Source organism: Balaenoptera ricei, chromosome 2, assembly GCF_028023285.1.
Source record: "Balaenoptera ricei isolate mBalRic1 chromosome 2, mBalRic1.hap2, whole genome shotgun sequence".
Taxonomy (NCBI): Eukaryota; Metazoa; Chordata; class Mammalia; order Artiodactyla; family Balaenopteridae; genus Balaenoptera; species Balaenoptera ricei.
The window spans coordinates 144,831,951-144,858,085 of record NC_082640.1 but is presented as its reverse complement, the minus strand read 5'-3'; the positions used below and the strand labels follow the sequence as shown (position 1 = coordinate 144,858,085).

General features: G+C 40.6%; 1 protein-coding gene across 1 annotated transcript in view; it reads left to right on the top strand.

Moving 5' to 3' along the window:
• The window catches only part of SLC35F4 (solute carrier family 35 member F4), a 270,105-nt gene extending 244,195 nt beyond the window's left edge, over window positions 1-25,910 (top strand). Inside the window, exons 3-8 of the mRNA XM_059915723.1 lie at window positions 2,775-3,072; window positions 8,514-8,733; window positions 17,555-17,680; window positions 19,595-19,787; window positions 23,179-23,268; window positions 25,669-25,910. Of these exons, the coding sequence (XP_059771706.1) occupies window positions 2,775-3,072; window positions 8,514-8,733; window positions 17,555-17,680; window positions 19,595-19,787; window positions 23,179-23,268; window positions 25,669-25,910 (1,169 nt within the window). The remainder of the gene's footprint in view (window positions 1-2,774; window positions 3,073-8,513; window positions 8,734-17,554; window positions 17,681-19,594; window positions 19,788-23,178; window positions 23,269-25,668) is intronic.
• Window positions 25,911-26,135: the final 225 nt, after the last annotated feature.

The window sequence follows — 26,135 nt, the reverse complement described above, 5'->3', positions numbered from 1 at the left end:
TATGGTTAATAAATTTGCCCTACCTATCATATACAGATTACAAATCTTAAAAACTGTACCATTAAAGACCACATGGGGCATGATTTACTCTTTCTGTAATAATTCAGAAGACATTTGGGGATATTCCTAGACACCAAAAAGAAAAGAGAAAAGGAGAATAATCTGAAGACCATTCTTTCATGAATGTTATGGTACTTAACCTCAAAATGAAGCCCATGAGATAGATATTACCACTGTTTGACAGAGAACCTAAGATGGAATTAAACATATACTCAGGGCCATCCAATGGCAGGACTAGGGCTTTCACTCATGTTTCCAAATTCCAGTGGCCTCTACCATCAATTTGTATGACTCCAATCAAGATTCATAGAAATGGATGGAATTCCTGGTAAATCAATGTTAATGATATATACAAAACAATAAATCTAAGCAGGACTCTAGAAAATCATGTTTAAAATGGTCAGAAAAATAAAAGAACTCTGGAGAGCCAATCTTTCTATGATATCTGTAACAGTAAAATTAAAAAATTGTCAACAATTCAATTTAGTTAGCAGAAGAAAGAATGAGTCAATACTAGGTGGGGATTTAGGTGACTATTGGTGTCATCAAAAATATTCTCCATGCTCTGACGGTGGTACAGATGCAATCTTCAAAGAAGGTGACCGTGAAGGCAGATACCAACTCATAGGGATACTTAAAATCTTTGTAGAATCCTTCCTCCTTTATAAGCTATTCCCTGAGAATAATGTGATCTGAAGTGTAGTAGAGTACACCTTTCTCTTAATATCACTTCTATTAAACCTTATGCAAGACTGCCATTCCTGCCAGGAAACAGAACTTTTTCTCCAAACCATTTCTGAAACTTCCAGTGCTTAAACGGGGAGCTCAAGCCTGAAACCTAGACAGAATCAATATTCAGAATAAAAAGTTTAGACCTTGGAGTCATACTGTCTTAGGCTCAACCTTGAACAACCTTTAATACAAGCCTCAGTTTTTTCATCTGTAAAATGGGAATAATACCCACTTAATTGGGTAGGCTCATGTTCCCTTCCCAGCCTTCCAACACCAGAGTCTCTTATTCCACCCTCTTATTCATTTTTGTTTTTTCCCTTTACTCTCTGTATAAGCCACATGATCATAGAGGGAATTTGCAGAACCGTTATCAGGTATAGTCTGTACACAGGCAAGGGAGCTGGCTAACATACTTACAGACTCGTCTCAATGTCACTGCATCATGGGAGTTTCTCCTGATCATTATGCCCCTCTCCTCTTAACAAGTGCTTCTCCTCTGCTTCCATGTGGCCTTGTATCTGCCATACTTGGCCCTTATCATCCTGTATTAGATGTGTTTTCTGGCCTTTGTCTAGATTATGAGCTCAAGTCTTTCTTTTTTGAACCCCTGGGACCCGACTATCTAACTAATTCCTGGTAGTCTCCATAGGACTTTGTTGAATAAATAAATAAAAGAATACCAGTTTTCATCTTCTGGAGGCCTAGGCTCTGAGAACTCTGTTTATAAGACTTGGAAGTCATGTAGTAATTGCTGTGTTCATCCCTACTTGGTTTATATTCTGCAGTGAAGAATTCACTTTCAAGTCTTGCTACCCACTTTCCCCAAATAATTATATCAGGAAGCCTTAGCTGGATGAAAGCCTTTACCCCAGTGGGGCAGTCCCACCTGGGTCATTAAGCAGTGCACACACATTCAGCAGGAGAGCCAGCAGATTCTGGAGAGGAAAAGTGAGAAACCATCCTCTCTCACTTGCTATCTGTGGGCTGCACCACTTTCTTAACCCCAGGATAAGCCTTACGCTCAAAGGAGGTCCCTGGAGACACAGCAGAATCTTGCAGACAATTCTGCCTCCTTTCCCCCAGGATTCTACTATCTGGGGACTCAGGGTGACTACTGCTCCCATTAAATTTCCTGACAGGTACATAGATTCATTGTGTTGAACTTGTTTTCTCTATCAGGGGAGAAGGCCTTTATGATTGTCACTTTCAGAGAGCTTTGACTATTTTAGTGGGGAAAAAATGCTACTAAATTTTCTTAGTAAATGTAAAAATACAAAGCAGAACTCACTGTGCTCCCAGAAACATATTAAGTCGTAATTTGCTCTGAGGTGGAAGGTAATTTTGTGCAGTCCAGACTTGCTCTGTTTTGGGGACACATCCTTTTCAGCTTAATAGTCATCTTTGCTGCAGTTAAAAAACAAAAAACAAAAAACTCAGTGGAATATAACAGCAAATACTTATTTCTTGTTCACATTTCACGTCAGCAGGCACAGGGTTCTGCTCATTCTCCCACAGAGACCAAAAGCGCAGCTTCTGTTTGGGATTCTCCGTCCTAGTGGCAGAAAGGAAGAGTTAGAGAGGTAGTGGGACCCTGTGATGCCGCTTAAAGCTCCTGCTGAGCGGTGGCATACCACACACCTGTTTACGTTTGATCAGACAAAGCAGGTTACGTGGCCAAGGCCAAAGCCTTTGGAGCTGAAATGTGTAATGCCCTCACAAGGAAGTGGGTAGGGTACACCCAGGAACAGAGAGCACCCACCAAGTTCATGAGCATCGTCATAGCCTGGATAGGGGTCCAGATACACACTGTACCTTACAGAGCAGAGACTCCAGATTCCAGACAGAAAATGAGCTAGAGTTATCTGTCTCTTCAAATGACAGCAGGAGAAAAAAAAAGAACACTGGTGATTCTACTGTCTGCCTTTTTGATTGCTGTTTTATAACTTGATTTCCACACATTTGTATTCCTTTCCTGTTTGCAGGGGATGACGGAACGCAGACTCATCCTGAGAATAGCAGCCAAGAAAACAGAATCAAGGCTCGCTGCCTATCCTGCGCGTCTATGGTTCTGAAGGCCATCTGGGGACTTTTGATCATCTTGTCAGTGTCATCATCTTGGGTTGGAACCACACAGATTGTAAAAATTACTTATAAGAACTTCTACTGTCCATTTTTCATGACTTGGTTTTCAACAAACTGGAACATTATGTTTTTCCCAGTCTATTACTCTGGTCATCTGGCCACTGCTCAAGAAAAGCAATCTCCAATGAAAAAATTCAGGTAGGTTTCATGTTAAATGGCCAATAGGAGATGGTTTGAAATAATTTCATGCAAATATGCATAATTTCATCTCTTTGGAATATGAGTTGAGTTGAGGAGTGTGGAGAGGCAGAATCTAAGGTCGGTAGTGAACATATTAACACGAGGAAACAGAATCAGTACCACCCCAAAAATTATTAAGTGTCTACAACGTGCCAGGCACTGTGCTGGTGCTTTTGTGTATCTTATCTTATTAACCATCGTTGGTGGTAACAGCCACGTTTTAAGACGGTGTTAATTATCCCCATTTTAACACAAGAGGTGATAGGTTTGGAGAGATTCAGGGACTTGTCCACGGTCACACACTTATAAGTAATGGAACCCAGATTTTAATTCAGATCAATTTATCTCTTGCCACGTTTTAAAAGAACAACCCAGGGTCTCGAGCCCAGGAAAAAAAAAAAAAACTGTATTAATAAGATTATTACAAAAACATTTGCTCAGTATTCTGGACACAGTGGTGTTATAGCAGATGCAATGACTTGGTCTCAGGTAAAGGGAAGTTTGGCCTTGGGATGGTTTCAAAGATGCTGTTCTTTGCTGGGTAGGAGCACAGAGAGGCTTGTCTGTTGGTTTGCTAGCCATGAACTTGATAGTGCCATGGTTCTAGTGGTTGCTCGGAGCTAAACCTGACTTCTGCAGCCCCATCTTGGGGAGATCGGGAAGCTGGCAGACATGTCATCCAGCCCTGCACAGCACTCAGGAAGGCAAAAGCAGCATTCGGGTCAAAGCCCGGTGCGAACAGACAGCTTCTTGAAAAGAAAAGCCAGAACTAAGGAGTAACTTCCAGGACCGTCACTCTGATCACCAAGAGAAAACAACAGTCTTGACCTCAGCAGATGGCAGTGGGAGAGCGACAGTTTTCTTCACCCGCTTACTGCTCCTCAGCAGAATGACAATAAATTTGTATTGCAGGAGCCAAAATAACCTTTCTTTCTTGCCCTTTTACCTAATGAAAGGAAGGAGTGACTGTTACCATTGATGCATTATACAACTGTTCTTGAAAACTTAAGACACTGTGAAGGCTTAATCTTCAACTTCCAATTTATCACCAGCTTGGAAGTGCCCGGGAATACTGAAGTCATATTGTGAGCTGATTTTCCACGTGTGTCCATGAACATTCAGCTATCATTAAAGAAACAAAAAACAATCCAAGAACGATAAATGTTTTCTGGTTTGGAGGAAAGAAAAAAGCCTTATACCTGTTTGGGATTGCTAAAAATACTTTCTATTTCTTCCCATCAAAATAGACATGATGCTGGGGCATAAGATCTTTATTAATAACAATATTTAATACATGATTGCAAGGGACATGATTATCAGAATAAAATTCTCCCTGTTTGAAAATACGTCCATTTACCCATAGCATGAGTTCCTATGGTTTAGACACACATGCTGATAAAAACAGCAAAAGTTTAGTCTGGGAAGTAATACCTCAGAACACCTCAAAGCAAGCCAAGTCAGTTTTATTGAAGAGAATACATTTACAAGAGGCTCCTGCTGACAGACGTGTTGTCTGGGGAATGAGTTTCATCTTCACCGCATCTCTCATGTTGAACTAACTCTGAATTTAGTGAGACCTGTGACTTGACAAGACACCTCATCCTGTTAGTGCCTCGTGTGAAGTTGACCATTTCTGAAACTGAATCAAAGAGCTTTTATTGTCAAGCAGAAAACATTGTCTGTGAAAGGAATATTCTCCAGTGGCCCCCTCCATATGAGAGGTAAACATTGCCAGAAAGTGCTGAGATCCTTGATCTTTTTTCCCTGTAGACTCATTAACACCATCTGCCAAGAAGACAACCCCTGAAGCTCTCATGGCAGAACAAGGGGAAAATAGAGTTAATATATAAGACTGAAAACAGGATTTGTCCCATAGCGCCAGACCCTTGCCTATTTTCTCCTTTTCTCTTGAATGCTATGAAAGCATTTCTAGTCTTTTTCTTATCACTAACATCAAAAGAATTTTCAGTAAGGTATCAAATCTAGATGGTAAGGATTGTTCATTTGGAAGTAGTTTTTGATATTTCAATCATTCCATTTATATACTATCAAGAGAATTCAATTGCCTCAGGTGAATTTGAAATTTAAGAAGAAAAAAATTATGTACCATAGTTTTGATGGTATATCAAAAGGGTATCAAAGGGTAATTTCTTAAGAAAAAAAACTCTAGAAAGCGTGAAACTAGAGCCAAAGATAAATTTGCCACATGTCAGGAAGCTACGAAATGTGCTTAAGATGCCATCTGACATACAGAAAGGGTTCCATAACTAGTAGCTGCTGGAACAATGATGAGCATAGTTACGTTATTAGTGTCCCCCGACTTCTAAGCTTCTTTCCAAGTTTTGCCTCCTGTCAATGCCTCTTGTCTAGAAATTCTGATCTCATCATCCCAAGGAGAGACCTACTATTGTTATTTCCTTCTCCATAGAAATCCATCTTTTTTTAAAAAAAAAAAAATCACATTTCCCAGCACTTACTGCTTAAATGGCAAAAGGTTTTACCCAGGTGAACTGGCGTTTGAATGGAGAGCATTTTTAATTCTTGTAACAGCTGTTACAAGCGGGGAGAAGGTTGGCAGTGAGATGAGAAGGGAAGAAGAAAGGGTAACAAGGAGGAAGCCAGTACCTGGGGGTCAGGATGAGCCAGGCCAAGAGCCTCTGCCGGGCAGCAGCGCTTTGCCTGGGGGACTCTCCCCATCCATGTGCCTCCACTGGCTTCCCCAGGGGGCAGGGTGTTCCGTCTCCTGAATCCAGTCTTTGCTGGAGAGCACTCTACCCAGCATGATGGTGGGCTCTGGGAAGGAAGAACCGTCACTGGCTAAGGCCAGTGATAAGAAAAGAAATACTGGGCTTCCCTGGTGGCGCAGTGGTTGAGAATCTGCCTGCCAATGCAGGGGACACGGGTTCGAGCCCTGGTCTGGGAAGATCCCACTTGCCGCGGAGCAACTAGGCCCGTGAGCCACAACTACTGAGCCTGTGCGTCTGGAGCCTGTGCTCCGCAGCAAGAGAGGCTGCGATAGTGAGAGGCCCGTGCACCGCGATGGAGAGTGGCCCCCGCTTGCCGCAACTAGAGAAAGCCCTTGCACAGAAACGAAGACCCAACACAGCTATAAATAAATAAATAAATAAATAAATTTATTAAAATAAAAAGAAAAGTAAAGCCCCCAAGGTCAGACCATCTCATCGGCAACGTGCAAATCACCATCTGCATCAGAGATTAAAAAAAAAAAAAAAAAGGGCTTCCCTGGTGGCGCAGTGGTTGAGAATCTGCCTGCCAATGCAGGGGACACGGGTTCGAACCCTGGTCTGGGAAGATCCCACATGCCACGGAGCATCTGGGCCCGTGAGCCACAACTACTGAGCCTGCGCGTCTGGAGCCTGTGCTCCGCAACAAGAGAGGCCACGATAGTGAGAGGCCCGCGCACCGCTATGAAGAGTGGCCCCCGCTTGCCGCAACTGGAGGAAGCCCTCGCACAGAAACGAAGACCCAACACAGCCATAAATAAATTAATTAATTAATTTTAAAAAAAAGAAAGAAATACTTTAATCAGAAATGGATTTGTTGTGGTTCTTAATAAATGTGTATTTTAAAGGACATTTAGCAGTTATAGATGTCAGGATAAACCCACGACTCTCCACTCCAGCTGTCCCTGGCAGACTTCCTCACAGAGCAAATCCCTTTGTAAGTACAGAACACAAAATGTGTGCCCAGCTGCTCTATGAAAACTGCTGCTTGCTCTGTGTGTAACTCTGATTCCGAGTATCTCAAAGGTAGGGCTTTAGAAAGGCCATCCATTTTATAATATTGTAAATCAACTACACTTCAGTAACACAAAACAGGCCATCCATTTTATAATAATGTAAATCAACTACGCTTCAATAAAACAAAACAGAGAGGCCATCCATTTACCTGTGCATGTGAGCACGTGTAACTTCTGTTTACTTTGCAAAAGGCTTTGCCTCTGGCTTATTTAGTCCCTTCATTGACGTTCTGTCTCCTTCAAGTTAAAATTTAGCTTTGGGAATCCCATTTCCATTTTACAAAAGTCTTTCCATTTTGGTTGTCTGCCACATGAAAGTAAAATCACGACATGACTGTCTATGTGTTCAAAATGCATTTTTAACCTTCCCAGAATCACTGGCCTATGATTCCCTGTGTTCTCAGCTGCTTGGAAGCAACGTTTACGATGAGACTTGATTTTGAAAGCCGTATCCTTGTGCTTGGAACCTCACCACTTTGTCACGCCCTCCCCCCATGTGGTCCTCCTGTGGGGTAAATTGCTTCATACATGGGAGGCAAACATTGGCTGGAGATTACTTTGCTTTGCAATACTCTGAGGCATAATTATTTCTCTTCAGAAAGAGCTAGAAGAGAAACCAGAAACTAGTACTACCTAGAGGCATTTAAATAGATTTATAAACCTTACAAACGTGCAAATATGAATAACTTGTTGCTTTAAACAGAATATTTTTACTACTCTTGAAAATACAATGCCTGGGCACAAGATAGTTGCCCAATGAAAGCCTGAATGTTCATGTACAACTGAGTGAAAAAAATAAAGCTGAATTTTCCCAGCCTGTTTTCAGTCCATAATCAAAAAGGCACTGCTATTCTATCACTTTCGATGTTCCCTATATGTATCGCTAGCTTCAGCATTTTGATTAAAACAATCCTTTGGGCTAAATAATCAATTTAGTCAGAAACCAAGCAAATCAAAGATTTAACTGAAATGACTATTTTCACACAATGAATTCAGACAATTCCTCCAGAATGGCCAGGTGTTTGTACATAAATGCAACCTGAATTTTATTTATTTATTTTACCATTTGGGGGTTATCACAGATGCTTCCTTCATTTTTTTCTGCCTTAAAAATGCTAGAGGAAAAAAGAAATTTGTCCATTGGACAGATATGTCAGAAAAAGGCATAATGTTTTAGGAATAATAAAATCCCAAACTGTGCATGCCTACACATGATATGTGAGGCTGCACGTGGTCTGTAGCCTATTCAAACAGTAGCGACCATTTTGACCCTGTTGTATTCGTCCACTGGGAAAGAATCATCTGTCTCTTCAAATAGCTAGTAATTCCAGCAACCATTCATTTCTGGATTTCTCTGGGCTTTTCTGAGAATGTTTGGCAACAGCAGAAAGGCTACCTCCAGGAGTCTCCAGAGAATGGGTAGGAAAGGCTTAGCTCTGTGCCTGGGGAGATGTGGACTCCTCCACGGAACCCTTTGCGCTCACAGCCTGTAGGTGGCAGAACTGGGTTCAATAGGTTCCACAGACGAATGATGGGTCTTCAGGGTTTGTGCTCTTGCCTAGAAATGGCTGTCAAGAGTTAGTCTACACAAGATGTGTTAAAATTAATACCTGACTATTAACCTCTATTTCTTCTCTAGGGAATGCAGTCGAATTTTTGGTGAAGATGGTCTGACGTTGAAGCTCTTTCTTAAAAGAACTGCTCCCTTTTCTATTCTATGGACTTTGACTAATTACCTGTATTTACTGGCTTTAAAGAAGCTGACAGCCACAGATGTCTCTGCTCTGTTCTGTTGTAACAAAGCCTTTGTCTTCTTGCTGTCGTGGATCGTGCTGAAAGACAGGTTCATGGGAGTGAGGGTAATGGCACACTTGATTCAATGCGTAAGGCCGCATTTAATCATAGATCCTTGGTATCAGGAGAGCTGCTTTGTTCTGTGGAGTTTCTGCAAAACTTTTCCCATTGGTTCTGAGTACAGATTGAAATTTGAAGTTGCATTAGGACGCCCAGGCAGTTACAACATCATGAGAAGATAAAGAGATTGTTTCCATTGGAATCAGTCAGCTGATTTCAACGGGAGGCACTTAGGGAAAAGAAGTTCTTTTCTTAGAATTAATGGTGTGATCAACTCCTTCTGTCCCCGGGAAAGAAGGGTCTGAGGAAATTAGCTACAGTAAAGATTATGATTTGCTTTTTTTCCAATCAACATATGTTGGGACAACTCCCTCATGTTTTTTCTCCCCAGAGATGGATTTAATTAATATTGGTGTAAGTAGATAAGGTTACCAAACAGTAATTAAAGTCACCAGTAATGGCACAATGCTGTTAAAAGTGGCTATATATCTAGTGTGACTAACTAGATATGGAACTAAAAGCAATAACTCTTACTTTTGGGTACAAATCCTTAATTGAACTGCATTAAACTTCCACCAACCACTTCAGTTCTGAGTTTAACCCTTTCACAGGTAACATGGATTTAAAAATAAACATTTTTTTTGTATGCTTGATCTTTGTTAGATCGATTGAAAGCCATGCAGATGTAAGGAGCCAGATCTCATTCATATAATATGGCATGCCACCATGATGAAAATATTGAGTAAATAGTTCTTTGAAAGGAGGTCCAAACGAATAGCCTTTTTCCAGAAGATAAACATCACACAATTATTGTTCTCCAAAAGAGATGTCCAAGACTGGATTTGAAACACATTTTGCTATCAAAATATTGCTCTTGTTGCAATGATTCCAGGGTCCTTGCCCTGCTAAATGCTGAAATTCATGTCTATATTAGAGAGAGAGTTTGTGACAGCTATTATCCTGAAAACTTCATCTTAATAGCCAATTAGCTAATTCTGGTTGTATCTTGGGAAATGCTGCTCAGAAATTCAGAACTGAAACTTGACATGAACAAGTGAAAAGCTACAGCAGAAGACAACACAAGAAACTGAATCAGTCCATGATACCATTAAACTATACCAGATGTGGTCCCATACTCATTCTCCATAGCTAATCTTAGATTTCACACCCAAAGGGCTTAGCATCATGTTTTCACACATGAAGCATTGGTACTGTCTGTCCACCATCAGGTGCCCTGACAAGTACTTGAGAACAAGAACCTTCTTTACATTGCTCACTGATCCATTCAGCTTGGGCTACATAATTTGTGGGCCCCAGTGAAAAGTGAAAATGTAGGCCTCCTGTTGAAAAAAAATGTGAATAATTTCAACATGGCAACATCAGGGAACCCACTGCATCTGCACAGGTCATATGCCCATGAAACTAGTTCTACCTCTATCTCTAACACCTAGAATAATACAAGGGACAAAGTAGGGACTCTACATATTTAAAGATATAGTGAATGAACTCATGCTTACAAGATCTTTCTCTTGTCTATCTACCACCACCTTGGATCACCCATGAGTATTTGGAGGGCCTTGTCAGAAGAGAGGGCAAGAAAGGAGATTTAGGGGCTTTTCTGCTCTTTCAGTGTCATGTGAATACCAAAAGGAAATAGATATGTTCACTATTAGATTTCCCAGAGAGCAAATCAATTGTATTAGAGTGAATGAATGCATTTAACCATGGAACTTACTTATGCAAGAGGTCATATCAAAAGAGGCTTGATGTTTATTTGAGGACTTTTAGGGGGAAAAGCTCAGCTGTGTAACATTTAAATGGCAGATTTAGGAAATCTGCCTAGAAGCTACAAAGCATTTCTATCTTAAAATTTGCATCTGTGATGGGTTTAATGGTAGCCCCCAATAAGGTGTCCACACTCTAATCCCCAGAACCTGTGAACGTGACCTTACTTGGAAAAATAGTCTTTGCAGACATAATTAACTTAAGGATTTTGCAAAGAGGAGATCATCCTGGTTGATCTGGGTGGCTCCTAAGTCCAATAACAGGTATCCTTATAAGAGACACACACAGGAAAGACACACAGAAGAGGAGAAGGCAATGTGACCACAGAGATAGAGATTGGAGTGATGCAGCCACAAGCCCAGGAAAGCCGGGGCAGCCATCAGAACCTGGAAGAGGCAGGAACGTAATATTATTCTCTCCCAGAGTTGCTGTTGGGAGCATGGCCCTGCCCAATTTTGAACTTCTGGCCTCCAGAACTATGAGAGAATAGATTTCTACTGTTTCTAGTAACCAAGTTTGTGGTAATTTGTTACAGCAGCTTCAGGAAACTAATACATCATCTGTAAGTAATAAGACCTGATAGAAAAATTGTTAAGTAGCCAATAAATAGTTGTTAATAAGTAAATACATAAATTAAGACATAATAATGACAACATAGTAAGTATTAATGTCAGGCATGCTGGGAGAAGTCAGGTATTTTTCTTTTTAAATGATAGGAGGTGCTTCACTTCTCACTGTGAAACATTAGGAAATGTTTAATGCCATGTTCTAGAAGAATGTCAAGGTGTAATTTTAATAATGCCCATAATCAGGCCATGGAATATAAGAAGCACTGAAACATATTCAGCATTTTGCCTTTTGACCGTATCAGCAGTTCTTTTCCTTCTGAGACATATTGAGAACATATATAATTAGGTCATTTGAGAAATTAGAGGAGGACGAATAGAATACTGACAACATAAATGCAGCTCTTATTGCCTACACCCATAAATAGGACAAAGCCTGTAGATGCCACCCCACTTGGACTACTCTTTTTTTAAATAGTTAAAGGGTTGCTTTCAGTCATCAAATCAAAATGTATATTTCTGACTCATTCTAATTCTTCAGTAGTTCAGAAAAAGATAGTTTGGGGATTATGATTCTCATTTGCATGACCCCAAGAATGATCACCCTTAAGATGAAACATATGGCCTCCCCTACTTCTATTTTTCACATCAAAATGACACCATGAACAGAATGAAAGATGCTTTAAATTATAATATCAGTAAATACGGGTTTATCTGGAGCACCAATTGGCCAGAATTAGCAATGCTCACATAAAAACTAATTATATGTTTTGAATAACTTGTTAATATTTAGTTTCTTTGGAATATTGATTGAATCACAGGTGGTAAGGTAGTCTGCCGTACATTTAGTTTTCTATTATGAAATTCTTTCAACCAATTTGCTGGTGAGTTTTGGTGTGTTAAAAAACTCATAAGTAGTTGCTTACAGCTGATGTATGATAATCATGTGGAAATTAGTAAACTTCTTTAAAAGACCTTTCTTTTTAATTGCAAAAATGTTGCTAAGTGAGAATCCAGCTCTTGCAGCATTGAAGATGGGTGTTTTTCCCATCTCCAAGATCCTGTTTTGTTTAGCTAGCATTCTTAAATTCATCAGAACCAGAATATCACTGAATATCAATGATATTGACATTGATCACAGAATATCAATAAAAAAAGGTTCTCCTCAAAAACAAACAAACAAACAAACAAATGAGCCACTGCTTCAGGTTTTCTTCTCTATCACTGGCATCCATTTCACGCCAATGAAAAGTAAATGTCAGACTGGAAAATTAACACCCTTTCTTTCAGATCTTGTCCCCCCCCCCTTATTTTTATATTATTAATTGAAAATGTTCATTCATTTTCAAATTCCCTTGAACATGTGAAGAAAATTGGTGGGCGGTGAATGGTTCAGCAGACCCCAACTTTTACAGCAGATTGAGGAAATGAATTTGTGTCCCTTCAGCTTGGCAGCCATCTATTTTCTAGGTATAATTGGGTCCTTATGTGTTTAGTTTCCCAAACTGTAGCTCTTTTGGAGACTTTCCTCCATCCGCCAAGAACTGACTGGGGTATGACAGTTAAATGGAATCTTTCATTGCTTAAACTGCTCTTCTCTGAATTCAAATTGGGCTCCAGGGCGCTCTAAATCAATCAGGACCCTGGAGCTGAGCGGCTACTGATTTGTGCCAATATTACATATTTAGATAAGATTCAAGACAATCTTGTTTCCATCTTGCCTCTGATTGGCATTTCTGCAGTAACTCTTCATTCCTGGGCAGTGCAGACTGTTCTGTCTAGAACCTTCATGCTTCCCGCTGGAGGCAGTAGAGGATGGGCAGTGGGGCTCATCCCCTTTCATCCTCCTCTTGGCAGGAGAATGATTCATGAATACAGGGAGGAGAGAGCTGAGTTGGGAAGGCTCTCCGATTTTATGCCCTCAAGGAACCCATAGCCCCTGTCAACAAGGTGCAGTCAATAGGTCTCATCTACTTTCCACACATACTCTTGAGTCTTTCCTTTCGGGATTTCTTTCCTTCTCTTCCATCCTGGTCTTCCTTTGGGATCATTTTCAGATGGGTTTTTTTTTTTCATATAAAAACAGACGTGTATGTGTGTGGTAGTGGGGTGGAGGATGGGAATCTTAGTTTGAGACTCAGGCTTGACCTGCTCCACCACAGGGACCCACCCTCCTCCCCCTCACACACACACACACACACACACACACACACACACACACACACAGAGTATCCGGACAGCTGTGGACTGCCCATCTCTTTCATTTCTCACACATCAACTCTTGTCCAATTTCATTGGCTCTGAGTAAAACAGATGGGTCTTCTTTATGGAAGCTTAAATGTAACATGTGGACAAGTTTAAGGATTCTGTGTAGCCACAATTCCCTGAAAATGGACTCTATCCAAATACACTCGGAGGGAAGAAGGATGATCATCAGTGCAGGTCTCATTGGCCAAACTATGAATGTGTATCCCACCTTCAGCTGCTAACCTTGAGTCTTGAACTTGAGTGCAGTCTGGCCAACAGTACAGCTTTGAGCCCCCCCATTTCAGAGCCTGATGTAGGCTTGGGATTCAAGGTCCATCGTAAGCCCGGGAAGCTCCTACCTGCTCCATCCAGCTCCAGAAACAGGGTTAACCACACGGCAAATTAAGGAAAGATGTCTGGGTTACAGTTAGAAAGAGAAGCAGTTAAAGGTCCATCTCAATACCCTGAATCCTAGAAGAGCTGATACTGTTATGCGAATGATAGTTCTGGAAATCTTTTGTCAATGGGAAACACAGTGACAGTAACGAGGCTCATAAACTCTCCTGGAGATCCAGAAAAGGGCTGGACCCTTTTGGGTTTTGAGGCCCTGAGTCAAAAGAGAAAAAAAATGAAGATAAAAGAAAACAAAAATCAGCCAAAAGCCAGCTATTTCTGTAGGCTTTATCTATACAAACTAATTCTTTGAGAGGGGAAAGAAACCTTGCTTTCAGGCAGGGCCACAGGTAGTATACATTTCAGTGAGGTCACCAAATGTTCACTGTTAAAGCCCCTCTTTGGGCTTTAAGAACAGGCTCAAACCACCTCATGGTCCCCCTCTGATTGGCCCTGAGAGTTGATGCAGAGACTCTCAGAGGGAAGTGAGCCCACAGAGGAAGGTAGTTGGCTCAGGTGGTGATGTCACTCAAGGAGCATGCAAAGATAATGGGCTAAATACATCCTCTTCCTCAGGGTATTCACCCCAGGTGGGCACACCATGATGTGAGAGGACCCAGAGGTTTAGAAGGTTAAAAATGAGGCATTGGCAGCTTTATGATCGCTATAGTTACTAACATTTTCACCCAGGTCAGATTCAAGTAACGGTTGTGGTGGGTTTCCATCTTATTTAGACACCTCTGGTTGGTTATGGGGCTGGAACTGGAGTAGGTTGTGAGGAGAGCCATGTTTTTCTGAAGCCAAGCAGGTGGCACCATGAGATGGCACCATCAGCAGAGGAGTCCCTCATGGGGACGCTAATGTGCTCAGAAGCATTTTTGTGTTTGTCAGCATGTGGATGTCACATGTGAGCCCTTCTGACACAGTATTTAAAGCGCTGGTTTCCTGCAGGTACATTTCCAGCATCCTGAGCCCAAGAATCATTTTGTATTTTTTTGTTGAGAAGACAGACTATTAATCCTTCCTTAACGATTGATTACTTCTGAAAACGCACATGACTCAGACCTGTGCTTGGGTTACATATTCTCCAGAAATCTCAAGAATATTTACTCTGCAATTAACCAATGGTGCCAGGCAGAACCACTCTAAGATCATCCAAACAACCACTCCAAATGAGCCTGCCACCCAACATTTCCCTGCACTTTCTGGATTAGCTGAGCTCCCTTCCCTTAGTTCCAACTGTGTAGATAAGAAACATACTGAAAAAAAAATTTAAACATGGCCATAGAGAACTTGTTCTATCAGATAGTTGTGAAATTTAAATAGAAATGTGGAAAATAATTTATCTTTCCCCCCAGGTAACCTATATAACCTATAAATTATTATCCTATAAATAACTGTTCATACCATAGAGAGGAATTTTTCTAACATTGGAAATATTGAGATTTTCATGCTTTTGGAACTTAACTAACAGCACCGTCTGGCCCCCTGAAGTGAAAAATGCTTCTCTCCATGACCGCAATTCAAAGAGACACTGGTATAATTGATATGTCAATTTAAGTGGTCTGAGCTAATATTTTCATAAGCACTTAAATATAAAATGTAATGGAGATCTTTAAGAGGCTCATCATGACTATAATTCTGAATTGCTATAAAATTATGTAATCTTTGTCCATGCCCAATTCCTATCTTGAGAAAACTTATAATAGAAATACAGTGCATATGTATTTTTACTAATGGCTGACTCAGAAAAGAAAGTGTTCCCAACAGGGTCATATCCTGGGGATAATGGTATTAAATGTTCAACACTTTCCAGACAGTGTTTTTGGTTTTTTCCCTTTTTTTTTTTTTTTTTTGTATGGACTGTTTGTTTTCAGAATTCCCTAAGCCAAGAATTATATATTATACACAATTGCTTAAACCCAGATATTGTATATTATAGAATAATTTTAATAATTTTAAATATTAAACAGCACATCATGTTAAAGTTTCATTAGGATTAACACTGTGTTCTATTATCCCTGTCTTGAAGAAACTACCTGTTTTTTTCACTAAGAAAATACATCTGATGTTTGGTAAAAAGAAAACAAGTATTAATTCACATTTATTATCCTACAAGTTCAGTATTTTGAGGGAACTCTATCTGTGTACATGAATACTTTAACCTATGAACATTAATTAACACAAAAACAAATCAGAAACTGCCAGTGTTTAATGTAACTTTTCATTTCTCTGACATCAGATTGCCCAAAGAAATGTTGCAAATCCCTGGCTGAACTATAAATCCCCAAATCAAAGAAAATGATAAGTCTCACAGAATTCCCAGGTCTAGGTAACCACTTCACCATGTTTATTTATGAGTCTATGACTTCCTGTTTGGAAAATTTCCTTGACACCTCACATTGTGTGCATTTGTATTAAATTCTATTCCCTATAGTTTGAGGCATAGTCTAACTGCAACACACGGCTAGAAGGTTTAGAGACTGTGATACTCAGTCAGCAAGAGCAATGCCCCCCCCGCCCCCCACCAAGCAGCCTCCCGGATAACGCTTTATGAAGACAGTTTTTCACTGCTGACAAGTCGGCTTCTGTTCTCAAGTACTCCTGCTGTTTTTCATAAAAGACGCTTTAGTATGGAGCTGGCTCTGAAACCAGCTGTGCCCTTGCTTTGGGTGGTCATTAACAAAAGAAATGCTTTAACAGCATCTAAATTATATGTGTCATCGTTATCATACTTTGCACTGGCCTTCGGCAAGTCTACAGTTGCATGTTGAAGATCTACATTTTGTTGTAATGAAGAATTCACTAATAATATTTCAAAGGGTCAAAAAATATCACATATGTGAGAAATCTATCTACAGAGGAACTGATTTACTTGAGAATACTCAGAACTGAAGCTTAACAAAATTGATCACCAGGTGTGTTTAAATTTCCCACAAAGTTGCATCATGATTTTAAAGTCAGTGAGACTATTTCACAAGGAAATGACATAGTGTTTCCTATTCCAGGGTGGTCATTTTACTGTTTATTGTAGCTTTAAAATGTTTTCCAGTAGAACCAGTTCAAGATAAATTAAAGAAACAGATGCCAACCAGCATTTCACAAAGGAAGTGGGCTCCTGTTTGGAATATACCAAGGATCATATTAATTTACAGTCAACCATTATGATTTCAATCAAATTCTTAATATTTCACTTTATACAGCTAATGCTCTAGAATAATTGAATGAAATTGCCTTTCTGTGGCTTAATTTGCATGTAAACAAAAGGAAGAACTAGCCTCCATTTGATATTCCAAGTGACAGTGCAAACTCAGCTCACTCCTTATGAATCACTCTGAAAGATTATTCTCTTTCCTTTTTTCACTTTGGCCTAAAAGTTGCCTCTTAGCTGAATCAATATTATGTCTCCATAATCAAGTTCTGGTTATGTGGAAATGTTCAGAAACATGCATTGATCCAAGGAGCTGATTAAAATGTATGCTGAATTGTCTGAGGAAAAAGAACACAGTACAGATGAAAATGCTAAGAAGTGACTTCCTATTAAATTTATTTCACCACTATGGGTATTAATCTCTAGGAAGTTGATCCAAAAATTAAACTACAATTACTAGCCCTTAATTAGAATGTGAGCAGCTTCTATATTTTCTGCCTGAATGTCTCATGAGCATATGGATTTCTTGCTAATACTGACCCTTCCTACATTTAAACAGTGACGTACAAGAGGTAATTGGGTTTGAGAAAGCATGTAACAACTCCCATGAAGCCTTCAATTGCTTGCTCTGGGGTATGGAGGCATCAATTAAAAAATTTTTTCTCTTTGCACTCTACTTGATAGATAGTTGCCGCAATAATGGCAATCACTGGCATTGTCATGATGGCGTATGCAGATAATTTCCATGCTGATTCCATCATAGGAGTAGCATTTGCAGTGGGCTCGGCCTCGACATCTGCACTGTATAAGGTATTTTGTGCACTTCCTTATGTACTCAACTGTCATTTGTAGCTTAGACTTTTAAGTAATAAAAGAAGGAAGGACAAAGAAAATCTTGACTAGCAAAAAAAAAAAGATGGTTTAAATAATAACAAGTACCAGTTATTGAGTACTTGCTACAGGCTGTGTGCTTGCTAGAAATTTTCACCTGTGTTAATGCACCTTTATGAGGCATAAGTACTTATCCCCACTTTCCAGATGAGGAAACTGAGACTTTGAAAGATTAAGTAACTTGTCCAAGATCATCCAGCCAGGAAGTGATAGAACCAAGATTTAAACTCGGACTGGTCAACTCCAAAGCCTGTGGTCCATGCCCCGACCCCTCCCAAATCATCCACCAGTTGTAGCAGGAGCCGAGAAAGACTTCTCCCCTATGTTTCTTTAATTTAACTACTGAGGTCATTATTTCAACTACAATGAGGTATTAAAAATAATAAACCGGCTATCACTTGAGAGTTTACTGTTTGTTGCATATTAACCCCGTGCCATGTTATTAGCTAAATGAAGAGCCTCTTTTCCTCTCTGATGGATACTCTGGGTTTGTACTCACAGTTCTTTCTCCCCTGGAGTGGCCTGTCATCAGTGAAAGCTCTATTCGGAGTCACTGCCCCTGACTTCAGAAGTGAGGATTAAGAGAGCAGATCTAAAAGGTTATTCACCGAAGCTCCACTTTTCAGAGCCAACTTTCTGGATGTAGCTAAAGAACTGTTCCACTTTCACCTCTCTTGGTGTTTCAATGAGAAAATCCTCTCTGAAAGGCAGAAAATGCCCTTTGCATCCCCCCTGGATGCCTGTTCCAATTATTCACTAACTCTGCAGCTCAGAGGACATCATGTCTATTTCCATATCGACATTTCCTGGCACATTGATTCTGTGACAAGCTTGACAGGTGTTCACTCAATCACCATTAGTGTTTAACTTGTCCCCAACTGAGACTCCACAGAGATGTGTGATGTGACCAAATACCACGAGCACGTGCTCAAGTTCTCTTAAGTCTCTCAAGAGAAAAAAATAATACTTTTAGTTGAAATTAAAAGCAATGCCCGGACTTGCTATATGCCTGGGATGGCTCTTTTATAGAGAGAATTCTCCTGACCATGTTACAGATGTATTCATTCTGGGAGTGATAATATTTGCTGACATGCACAAAATTGTATGTGCACCATAGAAAAGAGCTACTCTGTGCTACATTGTTTGAGGATTAATAAAGGAAGCAGAGAGGTTAAAAAGCCAAGAAATATGGACTAGAGAACTGGTTCCTCCCCAGCCTGATGTGTGATTTAGGTTAGCTGTTTATGTCTCCTTGCCATCTTTTCCTACACACAGATTTATAATCCAGAAAACAAAGACCATTTTTTTTTTTTTAAATCTGGAGAATAAATACAGTACTTGTGAAAATATTTTAGGCTCAGAGAGAAAAGTGCTTATAAATCCATGGCATTGTTATTATTTCTCTCAATAATATAATGATAGGCTCTCTCTATGTCCAATTTAGTTTTCAGTACCTGTCAAAATAAGGGTAAAATGAATCCCATGCTTGAAGAGAAGAACTGATGGCACCTCAATCCTAGATGTTTCTGGGCTTGTCTGCAGTCTTACGTGTCATCCACCCTATAGCCATAACTGATGGTGGTGTTCTTCCCAGTGTGCAGTATCCCTGTGGCACAGAAAGTGGAATTCATTTTATGGCATTTGCTGTTTCATATGAAGGCTAGAGGGCATTTGAATTCCTTATCTCAGCAGCACATTTAGTGCCATGGAGACAGTGGGATAAGAAGACATAGAGCATAAACCCTGGGCCAGTTAGTTCATGATGTAGAAATTGCCTTTCTGATACGACAACGTCCCTGACTATGTGGCTAATGAATTCCTTTCTCGTTCTAGGTTTTGTTTAAGATGTTTCTCGGAAGTGCCAACTTTGGTGAAGCAGCGCACTTTGTCTCCACATTGGGTTTCTTCAACTTAATCTTCATCTCCTTCACTCCGGTCATCCTGTATTTCACCAAGGTGGAGCACTGGTCCTCGTTTGCAGCTCTGCCGTGGGGCTGTCTCTGCGGGATGGCAGGGCTCTGGCTGGGTAAGTGGCCCTGGGTTTTGCCTTCCATTTCCTATGTCACTTGACCTCTCCTTGGAGAGTTAAATTGTCATAGTAGGATTATTCCTTTGGGTACCCCTGTCCTCTATTTCCCAAACTTACCTAAGGTTAGCTAATGGTTGCAAAGTTCTTTGCAGATTATTGCTTGATTAGATCAGAGCTATCCAGCTATTATGGCTCCCATGGGTTAAGTGCTGAGCTGGAGGCCCAGGCCTCTCTGATCACCACTGATCCTCAAGTAGCCTCGTCCATTCTTCATGATGTACTGTATGATGTTACTGTGTTCCATGTGTGGCACACTGTGTCAGGCAGAGGGGGAGAGTGGATGGGGGATTCAAGGGACTCAAAGTGGATCAAAATGGCAGGGGCACCAAGTGCAGGAGGAACTGGGGAGGAAGGAAGGAGATGACATTCAGGAGGGCAGCAGGTCATGAAGAGCCTGGGACGCCACGTTGAGGGGCTTGGATTTCAAATCCACTTAATGATCTTTAAGCAGGGAGGTGACAGGCTTACATCTGCATTCTAAACAGTCTACTCTGGTCTGGTCGTGTCTGGAGAATGAATTTGAGATGGGAAACCCTCACCGAGCAAGAGAAGATGACAGAACAGGACGAGGTGGCCCTGCTAAGTAGGCTGTGCCTAGCAGATGACCAAGAAAAAGCCACCTGGAGTGTTTCTCATGTTCTCTCTCCCAACTCCCCATGACTCTGAGGCTGTCTGCTTCACCTGAGCAGCTGGGGGGCTCCCACTTTCCAGCTGTGCTTTCATTTAATGTGAGAGGAACCTCAATATAACAAGCCCACTCTTTGCTCACCAAGCAGTTGAACCACAACAAACACCCAATGACTCAGTGTCTCTACTCAGAATCAAACCACTTTCATCCTGCTCCTCTTCCCCTGTTCCACCCGATAACAGCACCCTCTGCCTACTCCACGTTCACCCGCGACACTGGACCTGCAGGACATCTGCCACCCCTCAGTTGACCTTCTTTATCAAGGTGACATAGTCTGAAACAGCACTGCAAGTCCTAGGAGGGAAAAAGAATGCCCTTGTTTTCGTTCCCACAAAGACATTGGGTCATCTCCTTCTACTCTGGCCCAAGCCCCTAAGGGGAGCTCTTCAACTAGACAGGAAACACTCACGAGAAAGAGCAAACATTAATTGTTGATCCTTTAAATTCTACTTTTGAAGACCAAAAATGTGTAGTTATGACCGCTCATAACCTGTGCTAAATTGAGTAGTAGAAATCAATAGCAGTCTTTCCATAAGACCAAAACACCCTAATTAAAAGTGCCTAGATCTCTTCCTGGCCAAAACCAATGTAATTGGGAATAATCATAGCCCAAATTTCACTACCTCTTGGCCCCAGCTGTGACCCGTGATCTCCAGCTTGCTGCAAAGTAGCCCTCCACCCGCGTTTATCCCTTGGCACCTCTAATACGGGCCCCTAAGCACGCCTGCTCAGGCTGGGCATCAGCCATGCTAGCCGGACCCTGTAGTTCTCCACCAAGCAGCGTGATCTCCACACTGCACTGGGTGTAGTGCCGCCCAGCTTAGAGCTGCCCCACAGGATCACCCCCGTGCAAGGAGCCCTCTCTGTGCCAGTGTTGCCCTGCGACAAAATGAGCAGACAGCCTCTCTCCTGACTGTGTTACACACCCCAGGGTTTTACAATCTTCAGTGCTTCTGCTCTTAAGTTTTTATTGCCACCTTCTCTTCTCCACAGGAATCAGATATGATCTAGTGAGAGCAGGGCTGGAGACAGATCTGAGAGGCAAAGAGCAGGCTGAACTCTGACCCCACGCCCCCCCATCACCTGTAACTATGGCTTCAATCTGCTTAGGTTCACCTGGCCTCATTCCTGCTCTGGCTTGGCCATAGGCCACGTGCAGATTGGCATCAGCCATTCACCTGACATGTCTGAGGCCCACTTAAACTCAGGCAGGGCCCCGTGCTATAGATAACGTACTGAATTATATATTCTTGTCCTGAGATTGTCAAAAGAGCTTGTAAGTGTTCCACCTAAAGCACTAAGGAAAAGCAGACACCCATTTTGGTGAAGCCACTCGGTTCTTGTTGAGTGAGAAAAGCTCAGTTCTCAACCAAATACCAATACTTCCTATCAATCTGCTAAAATATCCAGTTCAGCCAATAAAATGACAGTTGGGGAGTTTAGCAGAGTCTGTGCTGTGTTTAATAAGTTCCTGATTTGTTAGAACAGGTCATATTTGACTCCTCAAACTTGAGGAGAGAGTTGAGATGCTGGAATATTCATTCCCATTGCAGCTCTGCCATAAAGGAGTAGTTATCAACTTAGGAAGATCCTCTGCCTTGATTGCCACTACTATTGTATGAAAATTATGAACAAGCCCAAGTTTTGTGAAAGTCCAACCCACCGTCTCTAACTAACAAGCAGGAGTGACTCCAGATGACTAAGTTAGTGAGCTTAATTAAAGTAAGAATTATAGATAACAGTAGAAGAATAAACACTGTCCTAACTGGAATGGTTCTAGAACCATCTTTAGTTCTACAGAGATACAGGCAACAAGGTTTTGAGTCATTTCCATAGAGATCCTTTCGGAATTGAGGACTTTTTGTAGTTGTTAAGACTCATTTCTCTAACCCCTAAAACAAACATTAGCTTGAAATCTATTAAAATAATGCTATGTGATTTATAATTTTCTTTTCAAAAACAAGTATTTTTGATCATTTTTGTGTAGATAATTATTTTAACTAACTTTATATTTAGCTAAAAATGTCAGAAGATATGTATTAAAGGGTATCAAGTTATACCTACAGCTGGTTCTGTGGACCTGCCCTGGGGTTATCTGTGCACAAATCAGGATGTGGAAAAGGTGCCTGGGGTTGGGTGAATTACACTGAACACAACTTTGTTTGCTCATGTGATGCTCACCCCAAAAGAGAGGGAATAATGCAGCATAGGCCATCCTTGGACAGATCTTCTGTTAGGCAGTAACACTAGGGCCTTTTAGTTATTCAGGAATATGGCATGATATAGTAAAGTAACAAGGGAGAAAGACCCAATCAGTCACCAGCTTTCAACCTCTGGCTCAACTTTATAGTGCTAATGAGCAGGGTAGTGAATTGATTATTTCACTTCTTTGCATGGCTCCCTACCCCCTTTGCCAACCAAGAGATCAGGCAGCCAGGGTGGCAGAGGAGGAAAAAGGAATACGACTATTTCAGGTACTATACATATGAATCCATGTCCAGAATTAGAGGATTAATTGACCAATGGTACAGATAATTTAGAAGGCATGTTTAGCATAGACATTGATTCTTTTATGTTAAGAAGGAAAGTGCCCAGCATAGCAATTCCCCTTTATCCTGTATATCCTCCTTTATTTTACAGCCTTCAACATCCTGGTGAATGTTGGTGTGGTGCTGACATACCCAATCCTCATCTCCATCGGAACAGTGCTCAGCGTTCCTGGAAATGCAGGTACTGTACGATCTGACGTGTGCACAGGAAGTCTCCTGCTTGTGTTTGCTTTACACCCTGAGTTGTTTCTTCGAGCAATTGTGAATTATGTCCCTTGCCTGGGAAGATGTTTTTAAATATCATGAAGGTGGCAGACAACAGAATAACTATGCAACACATTTAAAATTTCCAGCTACAAACACTGTTTTAACTTGGTTGTGCTTTTAGAATTAAATACCAAATGTATCACTTGGGTTTCATGTAATCTCCCTGACTACCTAATTTTGTGGTATTTTTAGAGAAAGTCCTATGGAAACAAAAGGCATCCCAGCATAGGACTCTCAAACATCACTAATGAAAGTGTAGGAAACATACAGGGTGTTTGTATGTTTACATACAAACATACATTACATACATTACATCAGACTATCCATGGGGAGCTGTGAAAGCTTCTCCCAGGGGCACAGCAGATGGCCCTCTGGAACAGACATAAGAAAAAAGCAATTTGACTCACTTCAGGGACAAGAGGAGAAGCTACTTTTCCAGGAAAATCTTTCTAGGTAAACTGTCCGTGGAACAAATAATGAAAGTGAGTTATCTGGATGACGGTATAGTCCTTCTAATTTTAAAATTCTATTTTTCCAAGTCTCAGGTAGCCATCTTTCTTTATCCCCAGGACAATCAGCAAATATTTATTGAGCACTTACTATGTGATCGTGACTATAGAAGAGACTGGGAAAAAAAGATATTATTGTTCCCATAAGAAACTTACACTGAATATGGAAAACAAGACCGACATATATGAAATAACTTAGAACTCTACAAAGTAATTTATCATTAAATGCCAAATTGTGTAAAAGACTCCAAGGACTATAAGATATTTAGAGGAAAGTCATATCAGGGAGGAGTGGAGTTGTCAAGGAATTCCATTCATTCATCCATGAGTTCATTCATTCAATAAATAATTTCTGAGCACTTAGTATATGCTAACAACTGTGATAACACCTGGTGATAGATCCTGAATAAGACACAGTCCCTGCCCTCAGGACCATGTAGTGTAGAAAGGAGATGAAAGGAACTGAGTAATTACAAGGTAGAGAGAGAATGGCTTTGATAGAGGTATGTACTGAATGCTCTGAGAGCACACAGGAGGGGCATCCAAGGAGCCTTCCTGCAAGAAGCGTAAAGGGAGGGATCTAACAGAGGGTTTAGCTGGATGAAGTGCATATGAGGAGGGAAGAGCATTCCATGCAAAGAGAACAGCATATATATGATTCCACTACTAGTTACATGCCTGCAAAACTGAAAACAGGGACTCAAAAATATCCTTGTATGTGAATGTTCATACTATTTACAACAGCCAAAGGTGGAAACACCTAAATGTCCATCCAGAGATGAATTGATAAACAAATTGTGATAGAATGGGATATTACTCAGCCATAAAAAGGAATGAAGCACTAACACATGCTACAATATGGTTGAACCTCGAAAACATTATGCTAAGCAAAAGAAGCCAGACACAAAAGGTCACATATTGTATGCTTCCATTTATAGGAAATATCTAGAATAGGTAAATCCACAGACACACAGCAGGTTGGTGGTTGTCAGGTGTTGCGGGGTGAGAGTAGTGGGCTGGGGAGTAACTGCTTAATGGGTACGGGGTTTTATTTTGAAATAATGAAAATGTTTTGGAAACAGATGGAGGTGGTTTAATTAATGTACAAAATTTATTTTGTACATTAATCTGTACAAAATAAATGTACAAAATGCTACTAAACTCACTTTAAGATGGTTAATTTTAATTTATATGAGTTTTACCTCAATTAAAATTTTTAAAAAGACTAGCACGTGCAAAGGCCTAGACATTAATAAGCTTGGCTCATTTAAAAAATCTTCAGTGGTCCAGTGAAACTGGAGAAGCATGAAGGGATGCAGAGGAAAAGTATTAAGAAATAAAACTGCATGTACACACTGCTATATTTAAAATAGATAAGCAACAAGGACCTACTGTATAGCACAGGGAACTCTGCTCAATATTTTGTAATAACCTAAATGGGAAAAGAATTTGAAAAAGAATAGATACATGTATATGTATAACTGAATCACTTTGCTGTACACCTGAAACTAACACAACATTGTTAATCAACAATACTCCAATATAAAATAAAAAAAATTTTTTAAACTGCAGAGGTTATTCAATCAGATGGCATTTGCCTGGAAGGGTAAGTATGATTTCGAGAGAGGGAATGGAAAGCCAATGGAGAGAGCGCTATCGATAATGACGTGGAAAAAGGGAAGATGAGCTTTAGAGAACAGGAGAGACTTTTGGAAATCTCTTAGAAGTAGCACTGATGTGGTCATTTGTTTTCAAAGAAGCTTAGAAACAGCGATGGACTGACTGACTTGCTGTTCCTTCCCTAGCTGTGGATCTCCTGAAGCAGGAGGTGATATTCAATGTCGTGCGTCTGGCTGCTACCATCATCATCTGCATTGGGTTTCTGCTGATGCTATTACCCGAGGAGTGGGATGAAATTACCCTGAGATTCATCAACAGCCTGAAGGAAAAGAAGAGTGAGGAGCATGTGGATGACATCACTGATCCCAGTGTCCACCTGAGAAACAGAAGCAGGGCCATTGGGACTGTGTCCATACCACTGGCTTAAGGAGGAACACATTTTGAACACACGTGTATGTATATTCTGTGAATATAATAAAATTTTCTCACCACCTGTACACTCAAACGACAGTATTAACTCTGAATTTGCATAAGTCATATGTGAAATAATGCTAACAATAAAAGTTTACATTTATATGCTTATCAAGGAACTGGTGTAAATAATCATAATAAATTTTTTTAGTAAAACATATTCATACTTGTTCTATTTCTT